This window comes from Canis lupus, chromosome 7 (assembly GCF_003254725.2).
Source record: "Canis lupus dingo isolate Sandy chromosome 7, ASM325472v2, whole genome shotgun sequence".
Taxonomy (NCBI): domain Eukaryota; kingdom Metazoa; phylum Chordata; class Mammalia; order Carnivora; family Canidae; genus Canis; species Canis lupus.
Genome location: NC_064249.1, coordinates 9758117 through 9775731, shown reverse-complemented (window position 1 = coordinate 9775731; position 17615 = coordinate 9758117). Strand labels below are relative to the sequence as shown.

At 39.8% G+C, this 17615-nt stretch overlaps 1 protein-coding gene across 8 annotated transcripts in view; it reads left to right on the top strand.

Annotated features, from left to right (window-relative positions):
* Nucleotides 1-15528, top strand: part of LPGAT1 (lysophosphatidylglycerol acyltransferase 1) — a 113970-nt gene extending 98442 nt beyond the window's left edge. For all 8 annotated transcript variants that reach the window (XM_025429854.3, XM_049112079.1, XM_049112078.1 and 5 more), the window contains exons 7-8: nucleotides 6629-6735; nucleotides 9270-15528. In XM_025429854.3, coding sequence (XP_025285639.1) covers nucleotides 6629-6735; nucleotides 9270-9421 — 259 coding nt within the window. In that variant the 3' untranslated portion in view covers nucleotides 9422-15528. The remainder of the gene's footprint in view (nucleotides 1-6628; nucleotides 6736-9269) is intronic.
* The last annotated feature ends 2087 nt before the right edge of the window (nucleotides 15529-17615 follow it).

Here is a 17615-nt window from a genome sequence, read left to right as displayed (position 1 = left end):
ATACAAGTAGGTACCTGAAGAGACTTCTCAGACAAGGGAAAAGGCTAGGAAAAGCTACTTCAAAAAAATAAATAACTCATCTCCCTTTGAAACCCACTTTAAGTGAGATGGTGGCTTGAGACAGGGAGTTTGGCCTTTTGCAGCCAAGGACAAAGATGTAACAGATGAAGAGATGTGAGCTTAGTGTTGTGTGGTGAACACTGAGAATATTTTTCCATAGAAATGTGTTTGCCTAATGGCTACATTCTGTAGGATTCCATGTCCACTACAGGTGAAATAGTCTGTGGAAACAGCCTTAGGAGCTTGTGTATCCTATGTAATTTTCCCCTGTAGGGATCTGCATCATTCTTAGTTGAAATGGGGAGAGAAAAAAGAAGAGACAATAAAATTCTTGGAATATTATTTCTAATTTGAGGGTTCTTTATAATTCAGAGTAGAAAGTTACGCTTTGAAGGAATGGAAAGACAAACTTGTTTAAATAGCCCAGGGCCTCCTCATTTGAAATTTTATCTCCATGTCCCTGCTCCTCTTATTATATCAATATTGATAATAAGAGTCTTGAAAATCTCTGTCAGGAATTCACCTTTGTAATACTTGGTAACAACATTTATCTATTTATATGACTGGTCTTGAGGCTGACTACATTGTTACCTCACTGGTATAGAAATACACACACACTATCTGTATAGAATAGAATACTGTATGAAAATAGTCATGGATTGTCAAACCCTTACAACAGCTTCAGGTCCAGTCTAGTCACTACAGCTGTTGCTGAACCCAGAAAACTTGAAAGCACGATACTTGCCATGAGCGATCTGGCATTTAACAACTGCCACCGTCACTACTGATGCCAAGTCAGGCCACTACCTTCTGCCCACTAGTATACATATAGAATGACTTTATAAGGTAAATAATATTATTAACCCATTTTACAGATGAGGGAACTAAGTTTAAGTTGTACAGAGGATAAAACCATTTTCCCCTGGTCACATAGTTGGCAAGTGCTCTAGAGCCAGAATTCAACTCCAGGCAGTCTGTCCCAGAGTCTGTACTCTTAATCACTATGCCACACTACCTTCTGGGATTATTTTAATTGTGCCTAAAAAGCAAAGACCGTGGATGCACATATTAAAAAACAACAACAACAAAACTACCCCAAACCAAAATTCTACTGCTTGTGGAAGGGAATTTCAACCGTGAAGTCCCACTCTCACTTTAGTGAGGCGTATGAGAACATGAGAGAGTGCAGAGGTAAAATTTTTAGTTTGAAAGAGATCTTTCGGTTACTTAAGAGTATAGGCATTAAAAGGGCTAAGAAATACTAGCTGATGAGATGATTTTATGTAGTGTTAAGCATTTCAAGTATTTCTTCTCTTTAAAAGTCGTGATGTCCTTTAATTCCTCTTTTTTTTTTTTTGTAAATTTTTTTTAAAATTTTTATTTATTTATGATAGTCACACACACACACACAGAGAGAGAGAGAGGCAGAGCCACAGGCAGAGGGAGAAGCAGGCTCCATGCACCAGGAGCCCGACATGGGATTCGATCCTGGGTCTCCAGGATCAGGCCCTGGGCCAAAGGCAGGCGCCAAACCGCTGCGCCACCCAGGGATCCCTTTAATTCCTCTTTTTGTTGTTAGCTCTTTCAAAGCAAAAGAAAACCTAATTCTGGTAGGGGATTTTATGGTAGCTGAAACTTAAAGTTTCTGGACTTTAGGATCTCCTACCCCATTAAAATATTTAATAAACCAAAACACTTCTCTATTACTGCTTTAGAGCAACGTAGTACTTTATTTAGGGGAATAGAATGGTGACTAGCATTAAGAAAGCTATTTTCTGTGTAAATAAAACTCTATTTTGCTTACCTTTCATCCTTTTCCAATTTTTGAAAGTAGAATTTGTAATCAAAACTGTGCTTTCGGGATCCCTGGGTGGCACAGCGGTTTGGCGCCTGCCTTTGGCCCAGGGCGCGATCCTGGAGACCCGGGATCGAATCCCACATCGGGCTCCCGGTGCATGGAGCCTGCTTCTCCCTCTGCCTGTGTCTCTGCCTCTCTCTCTCTCTCTGTGACTATCATAAATAAATAAAAAAAAAAATTTAAAAAAAAAAACAAAAAACAAAAAAAAAAAACTGTGCTTTCCTGGGGCTCTTGGGTGGCTTAGTGTTTGAGCGTCTGCCTTCATTCAGTTCAAGGCATGATCCCAAAGTGCCAGGATCGAGTCCTCATCTAGCTCCCCACAGGAAGCCTGCTTCTCCCTCTGCCTGTGTCTCTGCCTCTCTCTGTGTGTCTATCATGAATAAATAAATAAAATCTTTAAAAAACAAAACTGTGCTTTCCTGAAGTCGATTTTTATTTTTTTTTAATTTTTATTTATTTATGATAGTCACACGGGGAGAGAGAGAGAGATGAGAGAGAGAGAGAGAGGCAGAGACACAGGTAGAGGGAGAAACAGGCTCCATTCACCCGGAGTCCGATGTGGGATTCGATCCCTGGTCTCCAGGATCACGCCCTGGGCCAAAGGCTAAACCATTGCGCCACCCAGGGATCCCCACTGAAGTCGATTTTTAATAGATGTTTTTTCATATCATACTTTTCCTTCATTTCCTCTCTTCTTATCCTATCTACAGATACTTAAATTGGGGTGCTAAAATACACCAAATCTGGTATTTAAGTGTTTAAATAACAAAAGGATCTGATTATAATGCAATTCGTAAATATGTTCCTTCTGATTGTTTTTGTATGCAAATGACCATGTTACATGAGTCATTTTAAGAAGACTTTGAAGAAGTCTGAGCATGGGCATTCTGGTAATTTGGAATGCTTTGTGTTCCTTGACTTAACTTGAAATAATAATACCCCTTTGTAGAAAGGCAAGCAGTAGACAGTGGTCAAAGATAGAAAATCATCTTAGACTTTTCAGAAATAACAGGATAGCTTCTTAGAGAAAATGGTAGCTCGGATTCATATCAACTTTCATGCCCTTCCAAAACTCTAGTAGAATGACACTGAAGAGTTTCTTTAAGGTGTTTACCCATGAGGATGAGGAAAAGCAGTAGGAAAGGCAATAGTAGCAAAAGTCAGGAAATTAGAAAACAGAACAGTCAATAACCCAATAGAACCCTAAGCCAGGAATCAACCTGACTTACGCCACAGAACTGAAAAATTGGCAAGGATCAGAGCCCGTGGACATGAGGTTAAAAGGGTTGCTGCCTTTGGGGGTTCTGGTTGAAATCTGCTGAAGAACTCCACTCTCCAAAACCCCTCCCCTCCATCCCACAGCTGGGGGATTATTCATTCCCTGCTGTGGCAGGAACTGGAGGCTTCTTCTGGAGGAGTATCTAGAGGCTCTCTAGACTCAAGGGTACCTATCACAGCTGAGGCAGAGGTCCCATAATGAAAACACAGAATGGCTAAGTGATGTCAGGGCACCCAGTGCTGAGACACTCCTCCTCCCCCACCTCAGCCCTGATGTCTCACTCTGCTACCAGAAAGCCAAAAGGGAGGCCTTCATTCTCTAGGCAGGAAATCAGAGGATCTTCCTCTGGAGAAATGGCAAGTTCAGGAAGAAAGACCCAACTTCAATGGCCCAACCAGATAATCCTCCATGAAGTTCCCAGTCAACAAACTGCACTCACGGGCTGAGAGCCTTCAGTCAGCTGTTCAATCCCACATCTATACATGTGGGTGAACAACAAAGACTCACCAGATAACTTGTCATCTGATGGGCCTCTACTGTGATAGAGACTAAAACAAACATAAGAAACTGACTTGGAGTAATGATTCAAGGAGTAATGATTCAAGGAAATCCCAGCTGCCAAAAAATCCTGAGAGTTTGTTAACCCTCTTCTCTGCTTTCATCTTCTAATTCTCACAGAGATAAGATTCTCATAGAGATACGATATTGCAACAAGAAAACAACAGTATACTATAAAAAAAAGGACATTCAGAGAGCTCTTAGAAATTACAAATATGAAAAAAGGAATAAAAACTCCATTAAAAAAATTTAGAAATTAAAAAAAAAAAGTTTAGAAATTAAATAACTCTCCTAGAAAGGAGGACACAAAGGCAGAGATGGAAGAAAATGAGTGGCAACCCTGAATCCTGTATCTAGGAAACCTAGGCAAGATGGTGGAAGAGTAGGGATCCTCAATTCATCTGGTCCTACAAACTTACCTAGATAACTTTCAAAACATCCTGAACACCTACAAATTCAACCCAAGATGTAAAGAGAGAACAGCTGGAATGCTACAGAGAGAAAAGTGATTGCTCCTGACAAGCCATTCTGCAGTGGACAAAATGACTAGAAGGAAGAATTCACCATAAAAGAAAGAACCAGAGGTAATGCTCTCTGCCACAGTCTTGCTGGATATAGATTTAAATACCATGTCGGAGATACAATTCAGAAGTACAATCATAAAATGACTGGTGGCTCTGGAGAAAAGCATAAAGGGGCTCTAGAGATTCTCTTACTGCAGAATTGAGATCTAATCAGGCCGAAATGAATGCTGTATCTAGTCAAATTATCGACCAGGTGTGAGGACAGAAAAAAGACATTGGCAGAAATGCCAGACTTCGAGTACCCTTTCCCCAGAAACCACTGGAGGCTGTGCTCCATCAGAATGTAGAATAAATACAGAAAAAGGAAGACGTGAGAGGTAGGAAACACTAAATGCATTTTAGGAATGCAGAGAATCACCAGGACAAAATAAGAGGCCTTTGCATGATGAAAACTACAGGCCACAAGTCCACAGTGTAGGCGAAATTTATTCAGGAAAACGAAATTAAAAGAATGCCTGATGCACACAAATGCCTTGAGAGAAGATCTAGAGCACAGGTCAGACTCGCTTACTGCCTGCTTTTTAAATAAAATGTTATTTGAATATAACTCTACCCATGTATTTATACAAGGTCTAAGGCTGCTTTCACACTACAAAGCCAAGTTGAATAGTTGCGACAGGTACCATAAGGCCTGCAAACTCCAAATATTTTCTTTCTTGCCCTTTAAAAAAAAAGTTTGTAGATGGGTTTTAAGGAATTGACTCTTGACAGACCAGAGTTTATGGGTAAATTAGTTATGTATACAGAGAAAACAATTCAACTGCTCATTTCAGGGAGAAGGAAAGAAATCATAGCCTTGATTTACTATGTGGCTTAGCTTTGAATCTATGTCCATGCCTAATACTCCGCTCATTAAAAATTACCATGGAACTGCATTGGGAAGATGGGAAGGATGTGAATGTGTGGTGGGAAAAGGCCGAAGGAGTTTACTCTCTGTCTTTCTTCCACACTGGGAAGTCAGTAGGTTGGCCCTAAAACTGAAGAGGAAACATGTCAATAAATATCAAGATACTTAATCAAAAGAGGTAAAAAATTGATTCCTCTGGGTAGAGAGAAACAACAGAGAGACAGGGACCACTGTTTTTCATTTGAATCTTTTGCAGGCTTTTAAAACTGTGTCCCTTTATACCTTCAATTAAAATGAAATTAAGAAAACTCCCCACAAAACTAGAAAACAAAAAAAGAAATTCTTTTCAGCATCAGCAAATACATAGTATGGTCACGAGTTGCCCTTTCCTGCCCTCATGTCCAGCAGATATGTATCACCAATCATCCTAGTCTGTTTCCTGGTGAGTTGGACGTGTTCACAGAATCTGCACATTCGAGCTCCAAGAAGAGGCGGCCCTGCTCAGGAAACCTGTATCTCTGATACAAATTAGAAAGATTCTATCTGGTTCATGGACATTTCCTCCAAAAGAACATTGTTAAGATGCATTTATTTGGTCTAGCATCCGACTACTCTGAATGTGTCCTAAAGTGGCTACATTTTATTTTACCTTATTTTTTAAAGTTTTATGTATTTAATTGAGAGAGAGCACACACACATGTGCAGGTGGGGATGAGGGGAGGGTAAAAGGGGAAACAGACTCCCTGCTGAGCACAGAGTCCATCCCAGCTCCATCTTCCTACTGGGAGACCCTGACCAGAGCTGGAACCGAGTCAGATGCTCAACCGACTGAGCCACCCAAGTGCCCCAGTACCTGCATTTTAAAACTTCGTCTGTTCTGTGGGGAAAAATTAGAGAGGAAGAAAAACCATGAGAGAGACTCCTAACTCTGGGAAACAAACAAACAGGAGTTGCAGAAGGGGAGGTGGGCGGGGGGATGGGGTGACTGGGTGACGGGCACTAAGGAGGGCACTTGATGTGATGAGCACTGGGTGTTATACTATATGTTGGCAAATTGAATTTAAATTTTAAAAACTTCATCTGTTCTGAACACCGTTTCTTCTTAAACCCACAAACATGGGAAGACAGTTATTTCTCAGTATTATTTGTAGATACAGGACAATTTATTAATAGTCTTTCATCATTGGGCACTGGACCTAACATATAATAGGCTGGGAAATGTTTGAATAAGTGATGAATAAATGAACTCTGCTGTATAATCAGCAATTTTTTAAAAACCAAGATGATCTGAGAAGCTGCAGAAATGAACCCTTGCAAAAGTCAGAGGTGATTCTATTGCTTTGTTCAGCTTTTCAGTCACCAAAGCTAAATTGTGTTTCTGAATTATGTTGATTTCTGAATTGAAGTAAGTAGTTTTTGTTTTTTTTTCTAACTCTTCATAGGATCTTTCCAATTAAAGATGTACCCCTGGAGACCGATGACCTTGCTGATTGGCTCTATCAACGTTTTATTGAAAAAGAGGAACTCTTATCACATTTTTATGAAACAGGTACACAGTATCCTATTACATATGTGTCCGAAGTTAGTGATAGTCCCAAAGATGTACTTTAGAGGAGATAACCATTTTTACATTCTTCAGATGCCCTAAAGGAATCTTTTTTTTTTTTTTTTTTTTTTTTTAGTTCATGAGCAACACACAGAAAGAGAGGCAGAGACACAGGCAGAGGGAGAAGCAGGCTCCATGCAGGGAGCCTGACATGGGACTCAGTCCTGGGTCTCCAGGATCACACCCTGGGCTGCAGGCAGTGCTAAACTGCTGCGCCACCGGGGCTGCCCGCCCTAAAAGAATCAAAGTATTTCTGTATTTAAGAGTTTCAGCTTAGAATATTCATAAGGACAAGGTTAATGTTAAATTTATACAGGCTCTTACTTCATCAGCCAGTGTGCAAGATCAAATGATGAGTAAACTGTTGTACAAATAGAACTGATGCAAAACAGCACACAGAGTGTAGTAGAAATCGTATGTGTACAGTTACATGGGCTATTTTATGAATTAGCAAATAACATTTATGATTTGACATTGTACTTAATTGTTTAAATAATACCATCATCTTGCAGTCATTTGAGATCATTTTTTTTAAATTTTTTTTTTAAATTTTTATTTATTTATGATAGTCACAGAGAGAGAGAGAGAGAGGCAGAGACACAGGCAGAGGGAGAAGCAGGCTCCATGCACCGGCAGCCCGACGTGGGATTCGATCCCGGGTCTCCAGGATCACGCCCTGGGCCAAAGGCAGGCGCCAAACCGCTGCGCCACCCAGGGATCCCCATTTGAGATCATTTTGAACTGCATTTTTACATGCTTAATTCTTTTCTTTACATATAAGGATAAAGCTTACTTTTTAAGTTTTCATGGATATAACTTATACTTTTCTCCTCGGGAGAAAAAAGTCAATTTACCCGAAGGTCCCTTATCTATACTTAATATTCTCTACCTTCTATGAAAACTGCAATGCAGTGAAACAGACATTGGAAAGGGGGAGGAGAGAGGGAGGAAGAAAGGAAGTTAAGAAAGAAGGAAATTAGCGTTAGTATAATGCCAGGCATTACCAAAGTGCTTTCACAAATAACTATTTTGTAGGCTTATTTTCAAGAACCTACAGTAAAAAAAGGGGGGGCGGGGGAGTTGTTTTGGGCCTGATGAGGCTATGAGATTTTGGATGAACAGAAAGTGCTATTTTCTTCCCACTTAGATTTTTTTTTTTTATTTAAAATTCACATTCATGTTAAATCAGACTGTCAAAGACCTGATGGTGAGCAAAGGCTGATACTGTTTGTTACCTTTAATGCTTTTGTTTTTATGTTTAGGATTGTTTCACATTACCCACAACAGGATTCCCTCCTGATCCTAATGTTCCAACCCGGGGGCTGTGGACTAGTGCATACCCATATGGCAGGGGTTGGACACTGTACACGTGTCTAGAATTCTTAGTAAGACGCATTGAACAAGATGCCCCTCCCTACCATGTGCAGTCCTTGGTCTTACGCTCAACATTTCTTTAAAGATAAAACAGGATAGATATGTAAGACGGCATGAGGTGGTTAAGAGTCAATAGGATCTCTCCTTTTCCAGTCTTCATCTCTTGCTTTATGATATTTAGCCAAAATTGTAGCAACAATAATGGAAGTCTCTTTTTAAGAAAGCTATTTGTAAAATAGACCTTGAAACTTGAAAGTGTTCTCTGTAAATTGCTTGTGAGAAGCAAATCCCCACATGAATCAGCTTACCCAAAGGGATTATCAGCAAGGACAAAGACTGTTTGAAATGCTCAAGTGTTATCAAGATGACCTTAGGTAATATTGCTCTGAAGTGGTCTAGCTTTCCCTTCTAGAAAAGAATTTAAGGACATTTGTTCACTTTGTGTTTCTCTTTTTAATTACTAAGATATATTTCATAGATAATATTGCCTTTTGAAAAGAGCATCAGTGATTAATTTTGCTGGCAAAAACATTTAACTTGTAAAGAGAGTGATTAGTGTAAGCTATCTCACTTCAGAAGTTATTTAATAACAATTTCACACATCCCATGTCCTGGCCACTGAGGAAATTTCTAGGGTTACAGTGGCAACAAGGCAGAGAGAGTGCCTGCCCTCATGCAGTTTATATTCCAGAAGGAGATGGTGAACAAGTCTGTAGAAAAAAAGATAGATCTGGATCATTACAGATAGTGACAAGTGCCAAGAGGTGAAATAAAGATGGTGATGAATGTGACTGACTTGAGATGGGAAGGTGGATGGTATTTTTTCTGATATTGGAAGAATGCAGATGAGGCTGCCATTCACTGACATGAGGAGAACCAGCTCAGTCAAGAAGAATAAATGCAAAAGTTCAGAGGCAAGAAAGGGTTCGGTGGTTTGAAAATTGTATTTCAAATGAGATCTCTCTTCAGGAACAATGGGAAGTCACAGAAGATGCTTTAAAAAGCAAACAACAGAAATTCTAGTTAAACTAATATTCAACTTTTATTCCAGGAGACCTTACCACCACAGTAAGATGAATTAATATTTCTATCTTGTCTTTTAGGGGCTTTTCCACCTCCCAAGGGGCGTAAGGAAGCTGTTTCCAGGGAGATGACCCTCAGCAATATGTGGATATTTCTCATACAGTCTTTTGCATTCTTGTCAGGCTATATGTGGTATAACATCATCCAGTATTTTTACCATTGCCTGTTTTAGGAATTGACTTGGACTTATCAAGGTCACCATAGGAGTTCAGACTTTCATAAGTGTGCATTATTTTACATGTGCAAATCTCAGAATATATATAAAAAAAAAGCAAAGGAAATTCAATGGATGGATTGATATTTATCCCCCTTTGGGATATTTTAAAAACTCTACTAAAATGAGGATCAGTAATATAATGACCTGCTAATCTGTTTTAAGGACTTTCACATTTTAAAAAGATACACTCTACCATACATCTAAGCAGACATCACATTCGGAGAAGAGGAAATCATAAAAATCATCCTAGAAGACTATCTGAGAGAAACTCTGTTGTCACCAGATACACGTGATAATCTAGTTCAAACTCGGAAAGTTGTATTTGTTCCTCTTAGCTAGTAGTCTCTTTAGGGCAGAACTGTGTAGAGCGAGCGCCCTCCTTTCACCAGTGCTTGCTGTGTCACTAGGAGCCTCTAGAAGAGCTAGCTGGTCCACACCCTCCAGAACTGTTCCCCTGGGCTTCACAGTGACACCCCAGTGTCAGTCATGCTCGGGGGGTGGGAAACAGTGTCCCCTGGACACATTGCGGTACTAGAATGTGTTCCTAAAAAAGGCTAGCTCGGTCCCAACATTGTGTTTACATGCGCTAGTGCTTTCCCTTATGTGAGGGGTGTCACTTGATTTCTTTTTTGTGTAGAGGCATATCATAGATTGATAATTATCTTACAAAATGCACTTTTGTCAGATGCATATATAGCAAAGGATTAGTAATATAAACCTGAAAACAAACGTAAGCATAATCAGTGAGTGGGATTCTTGAGAGGCTGTCTTGTCTCTGCGTTGGTACCAGGGCGCTGATGCTCTGCAGCGGCCCCCCCTGCACTGAGCGCCACACTGACGTGAGGCTTCTATCTACGTGAGGCTTCCTGCCACCCCCACCCTGTTTTGGCTTATTAGCGCCAAATGTATTGGGGGGTGACTGAAACAAATTACTGTAAAACATTTAAATGACCGGTTTGAAGTGAAATAGGGGTTTTATTAGAAAAATGAGAGAGCCAGACGTGGGCTTCAAATGGTGAACAGTTCTCACCTGGCACCCCCAAACCTGTATTCCGTCATCACATCAAGTTGCTGCCCATGCCAGGGTGGTGCAACCAGGAGACAGACCAGCACAAAAACCTTCCCAGTCTCTTCCAAGTGCTTTTTAAAAAGAAGATAAAGTCAAGTTTCTATTTCTAGAGACCATCCATTTTTTTTCCACTATGTTCACGTGATTTACCTCACAGTAGAAGCAGGCTCTTCTCAGAAAGTGCTGGGGCCGCGTCCATCCCTCACCTGCACTCCTCGTGCTGAGACAGAGGTGGAGTTTGGGTTTGGATGGTAAGACTATAAAGATCCTACTAAGTCAGTGGCAGTTTTCTGTGAGATGAGTGTTGTAGATTCCCCTGTTGTCACTAATCTTACAAATGGCAATTTTGAGAAGTAGGCCAGAAACTAATAATGGTAAAGGCGAATGTTTTCTATTTTTAAATAAACCAAAAACAACAACAACAACAACAAAACTGAAAAGATGTGAATTTTCTCCCAGTTATGTGGAAACGGTAAAGCAACACCAAATAAAAGCCCACAGCAGCTTCAGCTTTAGGTTAATTCCGTGCATATATGAAAAAGGATAATGTGTTAATGAAATACCTCATTGCATATTATGCTACTACTGGTAAAATGCAGAGGACAGTGTTAATGTGTATGCTTTGGTAGGGGTTGTTATAAGATGCAATTTTTTTTTTAAGTCAAAGCATTTTATTGTGTGTTTTACAGGGATAGTGAGTAGGTGAAACCGATCTTGATTAAGAGGCATAGATGATGATAGGAAGCCAAAGAGAAGCTTAACGATGCTTCTGTTTGAGGTCCAGCAAACACTGCTGGATTACAGGATGAATTGAAATTGTTCATTTGAGAGATTAGTCAGCCATCTGGGGGATAAGTTGCTCACTGTCAAGTATGGCATGCACAGTCCTAGCCATAGAGAATTTCCTGATTGCTAAAGCAAGTCACAGGTAGGAGTGGCCAGTTCTCCTATCAAAAAAGAGAGAGAGAGAGAGAGAGAGATGCATACATGTATACATAAATGTGGTTCAGGGCCACTTGCCATCGCTGTGCTCCAAAGGAACATGATGTTGTTAATATACTGTACACATTAAACCAACTATTCTGTAAGACGCTTTACTTTTCAAATGCAGAGTCATTTCAACAGTCTATAGAGTGACAAATACCAATAGATATATGAGTCAATTTTTGAAAATAGACCTGTGAGTTGTAAATAGATGTGTCACTGATCTGCCTATCCTTCTCCGATTGTTTATCAACATGTTCTCTCTTTTCTGTTGCAAATACATTTGAGAGCATAGATGGTGCTCTCCTTACCAATTACTGGAGTGCTGCTGCTTGCCCTCGGGCGTGTAGAGAGAGAAGCAGTGTTCTTCTATGGCAGATCAGGGAAGCAGCTGTGTGCCACCGTACGGGACTGCGTAAAAATTCCTAGTTTGTACTTTCTTTGCAAAGTGAGATGAAAGGAGATTTAGAGAATATACATTTCTTAAAACTGTGCCAGTTTTGTACCAGAAGCATGAGAATCTCAGCAGTTGTTGGTCTCAGCTGATCTGCCTGGATTCCCACAGCAGAGAAGGGTGATGGAGCACCGACTCCACCAGAGGCCAAGGGCAGGTGCATTGAATACAGAAGGGACCACACTGGCAGTTCACCCTTAACTTCAGAAACTGTTATTGGTGTTGAAATATACAGATAGGACGGAGAAACCTATACACCAGTGGAAGGTAAAGAAAAATTACAGAATGCAAAATGATATTTTGGGTGGGCAAACAAGTTAATGGAGAGTATAAGTAGATTTTTTAAAAAGATAGCTCTGAATTCAGATCTGTCGTATTTAATATTGCAATCAACCATTAATTTTCCACAGTAAAGGAACTAGGGATTATCGGGTAATATATCCAGTAATAAGTCATAGTTAGCCAAAAATCTAATGTGTATTTATTATGAGTTTGAGGGTTTTTTTTCCCATCAAATTTTTTTGTTCTTCTAGCGATGTTGGCTGATTTTAAAACAATGATTTCAACTGTTTATTTATAGGTCCTCTTATGTACTTATGACTGTATTAATGAGTAGTGAAAAGATTTAGGAAGACACGACTTCAGAAAGAGGGAACACAAAAGCCTAAATATAATCCATGAGCTAGAAAAGAAATCCCTGAATAATCAAGAGTTGGCAGTATTGTAGTTATACTCAAGCCTTTAATGAAAATGAGATGTGAAATCACCTATTACAAACCTCACAACATCGCTTTCATGTTAATATCATGTGGATTACTGTTAAGAATGCCTCTTCATTCTTTGTTCATGTTACTCACTTCTTGTGGATTTGTCTTTAGTGACGTTTTGACAATCACTTCCCTAAAGACTCTTCTGAACTAGCGGGACCTGGTTATAATCATAGATAGTTGTCTTTAATCATGGACAGTCTTATTGGATTCTTTTTATATTTAAGGAAATTTTATTTGCACTGCCGAATAGGAAGAGTTAGTTATTTTCTTCATTACACAGGACTTCACTCCAGAGTTACCATCACGAGCAGGTCCGCTCTGGTCCACAGGGATGAATAAAAATGGTTAGTCTTATTTTTTGCTACATAGTGATGTGAACCTTACGACTGTTAACGTGAAAGGTTAAGTTGAAAGCAGCGCTGGGCAGCAGGTATACTGGTTCTATTCTATGAGGGGATGGAGACTAATATGTTTGGGACCAAAACCACCGACACTGAACGTTTCTAGATCACAAAGGGGCCGAGTGTTCTCTGGAGCAGTCGCTGGATGGTGCTTTATTGCAATCATTTTGCATTGATCCTCAACAATTAGGAACTGGACCCTGGGAATCCGCTGAGGGTGCTGAACTGCTGGGGAGGGTGACTAGCCATGTGGAAGATAAAATAGGGGTTTTTCCACAAAAATCTCCATTTGAGGATTTTTACAGTTAATATTTTTTAAAACAATTGAAAGAGCAAAAAATTTTTAAGTGTATTCTAGTTGCAAAGTACGCACACATATTTTGAATGGCTTTATTTTTATTGTGTAAAACTGTCAAACATACAAGACTGATGCCCAAGTTCTACATGTGAGGGGTCTGCATTTTACAGTAACTTCTCTCTTGACTGGGTGATGAAACAGGTACACATGGACCTGCCATTGTTACATTAAGTGCTTTCATTTTCTTTACAGTTATTACAAAGTTGTATTTATTTTATACAGATGGGTTTCAGTTTTCTGGATGCCATATGTTTACTTCAGCTGTCGACCTGTTTTTCTTTCTTTGTTATCTGCATGTTGTAATGTATGCTCAGAATGAATGTAAAGGCTGTGTCAACTGTAATTAATTTTTGTAAAGGGCTGGTCACACGTGGATCTGGTTTAGGAATGCATATGGGATTATTTTAGTAACCAGATCACCTTTTCAGAAATTTAGATGTGAACACCAAAAGAAGCGTTTTCTCAACAACAACAACAACAACAACAACAACAAAATGAATAGCTGGTTCTATTTTTTTTTAACCTAGAAAAAATAAAGTTGATTTTTTTCAAGTAAAGTGCTTTTACTTCTTAGTGGTGGGGATGGGGTGTTTGTGTGTTTCTGGAGATATTTTGGCATGAGCTTCTGTGGACATGTACTCAGAGCACACCATGGCGGTTGGATGCTGAGGGCAAACAGAAAAACCAAATGAAAAAACACTGTGCTTCCTTCTTTGGTTTCTCTTTCCTCTGCTCCTTCCCCATTCTCCCCCATGGTATGGTGGAGATACTGGTATACTGGTTGTATACTGGTAAATGTTCCAACAGTCTGCTCTCCTGGAAAAAAAAAATTACGTGTGCAAATGTACATAACTTTGCTATAAATTTTCCTGATAGGAAGGATATATAACACAATTAATAGATAATAATAAAATATATTATAAATTCCATGTGACCAACTGATTCTCCCAGGGTGCTTTAATTGACTTTGCTGAACTCTTGTAGCCAATCTATGATTTGAAAGATGAAATAACAGACTAATTCCCGTGTTTCTCCAATTTATTTATTGACCCTCAATCTAATAACATGATCTTTGGCTAAACTGTTTCTTATCCTTGTACAAATTATACTCATTAAAGGGAACCACTTTTAGCTTTGGCACTAATGATAAGCTTATGTAATTTTAATAACAGCTGTTTAACAACTGCTGGCAAAATTCTAAAATTTAACAGTTGGCCCTAGGGTCAGGAGCCAGCCGGAGCTCTCTCCAGCATACCACTGCCCCGTCTTTTCTGTTTACCTGTTAGTACTGAATAAATTTCTCACAGTTAAGCTACTCACTGCTCTCAGGAAATTCCTATCACTGACCCTTTCGGGGGCTTTAAAAGGTTGGGAAGGCATTAACATCGGAGCTTGCTTTTCATTTGAAGAATCTGACGAAAGCAAACTTCTCCCGAAGTGCATGGGAAGCTTGCCTATTTCTAAAGCCAATTCTACGCTTTCAGGTCTCAAAGCTAAGTAGATTGTAGACCTCTCTAAGATTTTGTTGTGAGCATGTAAAACATTAATTGTTTAGGCCATTGTTTGTAGAATATGTTTGATCCCAGTGAAAAAAATTTAAATGTATTAAAATATCTTACACAATCTACCAAATAAGTTAAAACGTTACGGTTCAGTCTACCTCTTCTATGTGGATTCAGGTTGCTGACTTGAGTTGAGGTTATCATTGTTTCCCCCTAGAATTGTTTCTGTCAAAGACGAAGAGCAAACCCCGGGGGCAGAAGACTGAAAACACTGAAGCACTCAGAGATCTATTGCTGACCAGCCCTATTTCTCATGAGTTGGGGGAAAAAAAGCCATTGTTTTAAATTTCCACTTAATATGAAAATGTTTGTTTTTAAAATGTTTCTTCCTGCTGGAAAAAAAATGTATTTTTAAAAGGAAAAAAAATCCTCTTTTGGCTATAAGAAAAAGTCAGCTGTATGAGCAGGTGTGACCATATCATAACATGCTGATATATAAATCAATAAATTTTTACCTCTCAGGACTTGTATAACCTTGTTCTTAACTCCTAGAGGCATGAGAAACATTAGGTATCAATAATCCAGATCACATATAAATGACACACCAATGGAAGGGAGGAGAGTTGGCTAACCACTAGAAATGAGCCAGGCCCTTTTCATAATCAGAAAAATCCTCTTAATTAGGTCTGGTCAAATCCATTTTACAAAGGAAGAAATTGGAACAATGTTTTTTTTGGCCAGAAGACATGAGTGTATCACAAAGCTCATTTCTGAATTTTCCTCCTAGAAGGTTTCTGTTGCTTGTCCTTGGAGTGCTTTCTGCCTTTTGGGGTGTGAGATTTGCTCTAGAGATGGTGGTAACGTTCTTACTGCTCACTCACCGTGGGCAAGAGAACACTGGGCCATCCTTGTAATGATAGCAGCTGTGTCTTCACGGTGTCTTTGAGAAATCATGGGGCTGGGATGCCTCCTCAAATTATGAATTGCTGCATCTTCATTCCTGTGTTTCATTTTTGATGCAAAACTTCCTGACAAGGGTCTTATCTTCAGTTTTTCACCAATTACTTAAGACTGTGTCAGGATCAGCTGATGGACATTTGAGGGACAAGGAAGGAAGTAGGGACCTAGAAATGGAGAAATCAGAAGAGCTTAGAGTACTAGGAAGAGGAACCCGTGAGGGATAGAAGACAAAGGGGGCACAAAGGCTGCTCTCTAAGCAGGTGCACACACCCCTGATACATGAGGAGCCTGGCAGGTATTCCAACACTAATCTTGAGGAAATCCACTTCTGTGAGAACTCTGTTCTAAGACTGCCATCTTGAGGACTCACCTGTGGAGGATCCCACCTGCCATTTCAGACACTCTGCCCTCTTGGCAGAAGAAAAGCTTGCCCCTGGGCCATTGGGCATCTCCAGGATGCTAAACAAAGGGACAATTCAAAATATTGGTGACAAGGAGCCTCTTTTCATCACGGCATCTAGGGCCCACAATAGGGCTTTTATCTTTCCCTGAAATGTACGCATTTCAATTAGGACAAAGGATGGCATTGGAAACGAGGCATCTGGGCCAGTCTGTATTGGATGCATTGAATTCTCATATATTCAGTGTGGGACAGTGAGAGTAATGGCCGCTTGGCTCCAAAAAGCACAAAAAAAGCCAACCAAGACTTCTTTTGGCTTTAGACCCACCCAGTCCTGGCACGATGCCACTTTGGAGAAAGTGAGTCACAGGGCCAGTCTGGATTCAATGTGGGGAGGTCTACAAGAGGGTGTAAATACTGCCGGGAGGCAGGGCTCATGGGGACACATGTTTGAAGAGCACCTATCATGGTAGACGGTTCCTCGGTTATTGCAACAAACAACAGTAGATGGGTCTAAATTCTTGCACTTTTAGAAGTTTGACCGTAATTTGGAAATTAGTTGGAAATATTTTAAATTTCCGAATAAGACGGTTAGGTCTGTCTGTTGGTCCCATCACTCATTCATATAAATCACATTGATCAAAAGGACCCATATTTAAAAGAATGGAGGTTTTGTTGGGGAGTAATCTTTATATTATTTTCCACACTGATGCATAACTCTGGCCCTTCACCAGCAGGAACTTTAGAAATCACCTTGTTTTGAGACGGCGGATTTCATTCTGGTACAATTTTGGTCCCTTGCTGGTGGCATCAAATGACTACTTAACAGAACTGCACAGACCAGAACCAGGTCTCTTGATTCCCATTCAAATGTTTTCCCCAAAACAACAGATTGCCTCTGTTTGGGTTTCTGTTTTGACTAAATTAAGAATTAGATCTAAAGGATTGAGTATACTTCTTAAGGGGGTGATGGACTTAAAAGCTTCTATAGTTTCCTTTTCCTCAATTTTGAAGTCAACACAGTAGTTCCCAAGCCCTAGATTATTGCTATTTTCTTTTTAATAACTCTTCCCCTCAGCTGTTGGAGAGATGCAATTAGCCACTAAAGAAAGTTTGAAATCTATGCTTTTCATCTTTTGGAATACGGGAGTGAAATGTGTTTTGTTTTCATCTTTGCCCCATACAGTAGAAGATAAAGAGAATGCCTCACTACAGACTGCAGCGGGTCGAGATGTCAGTCTCATCACAGCT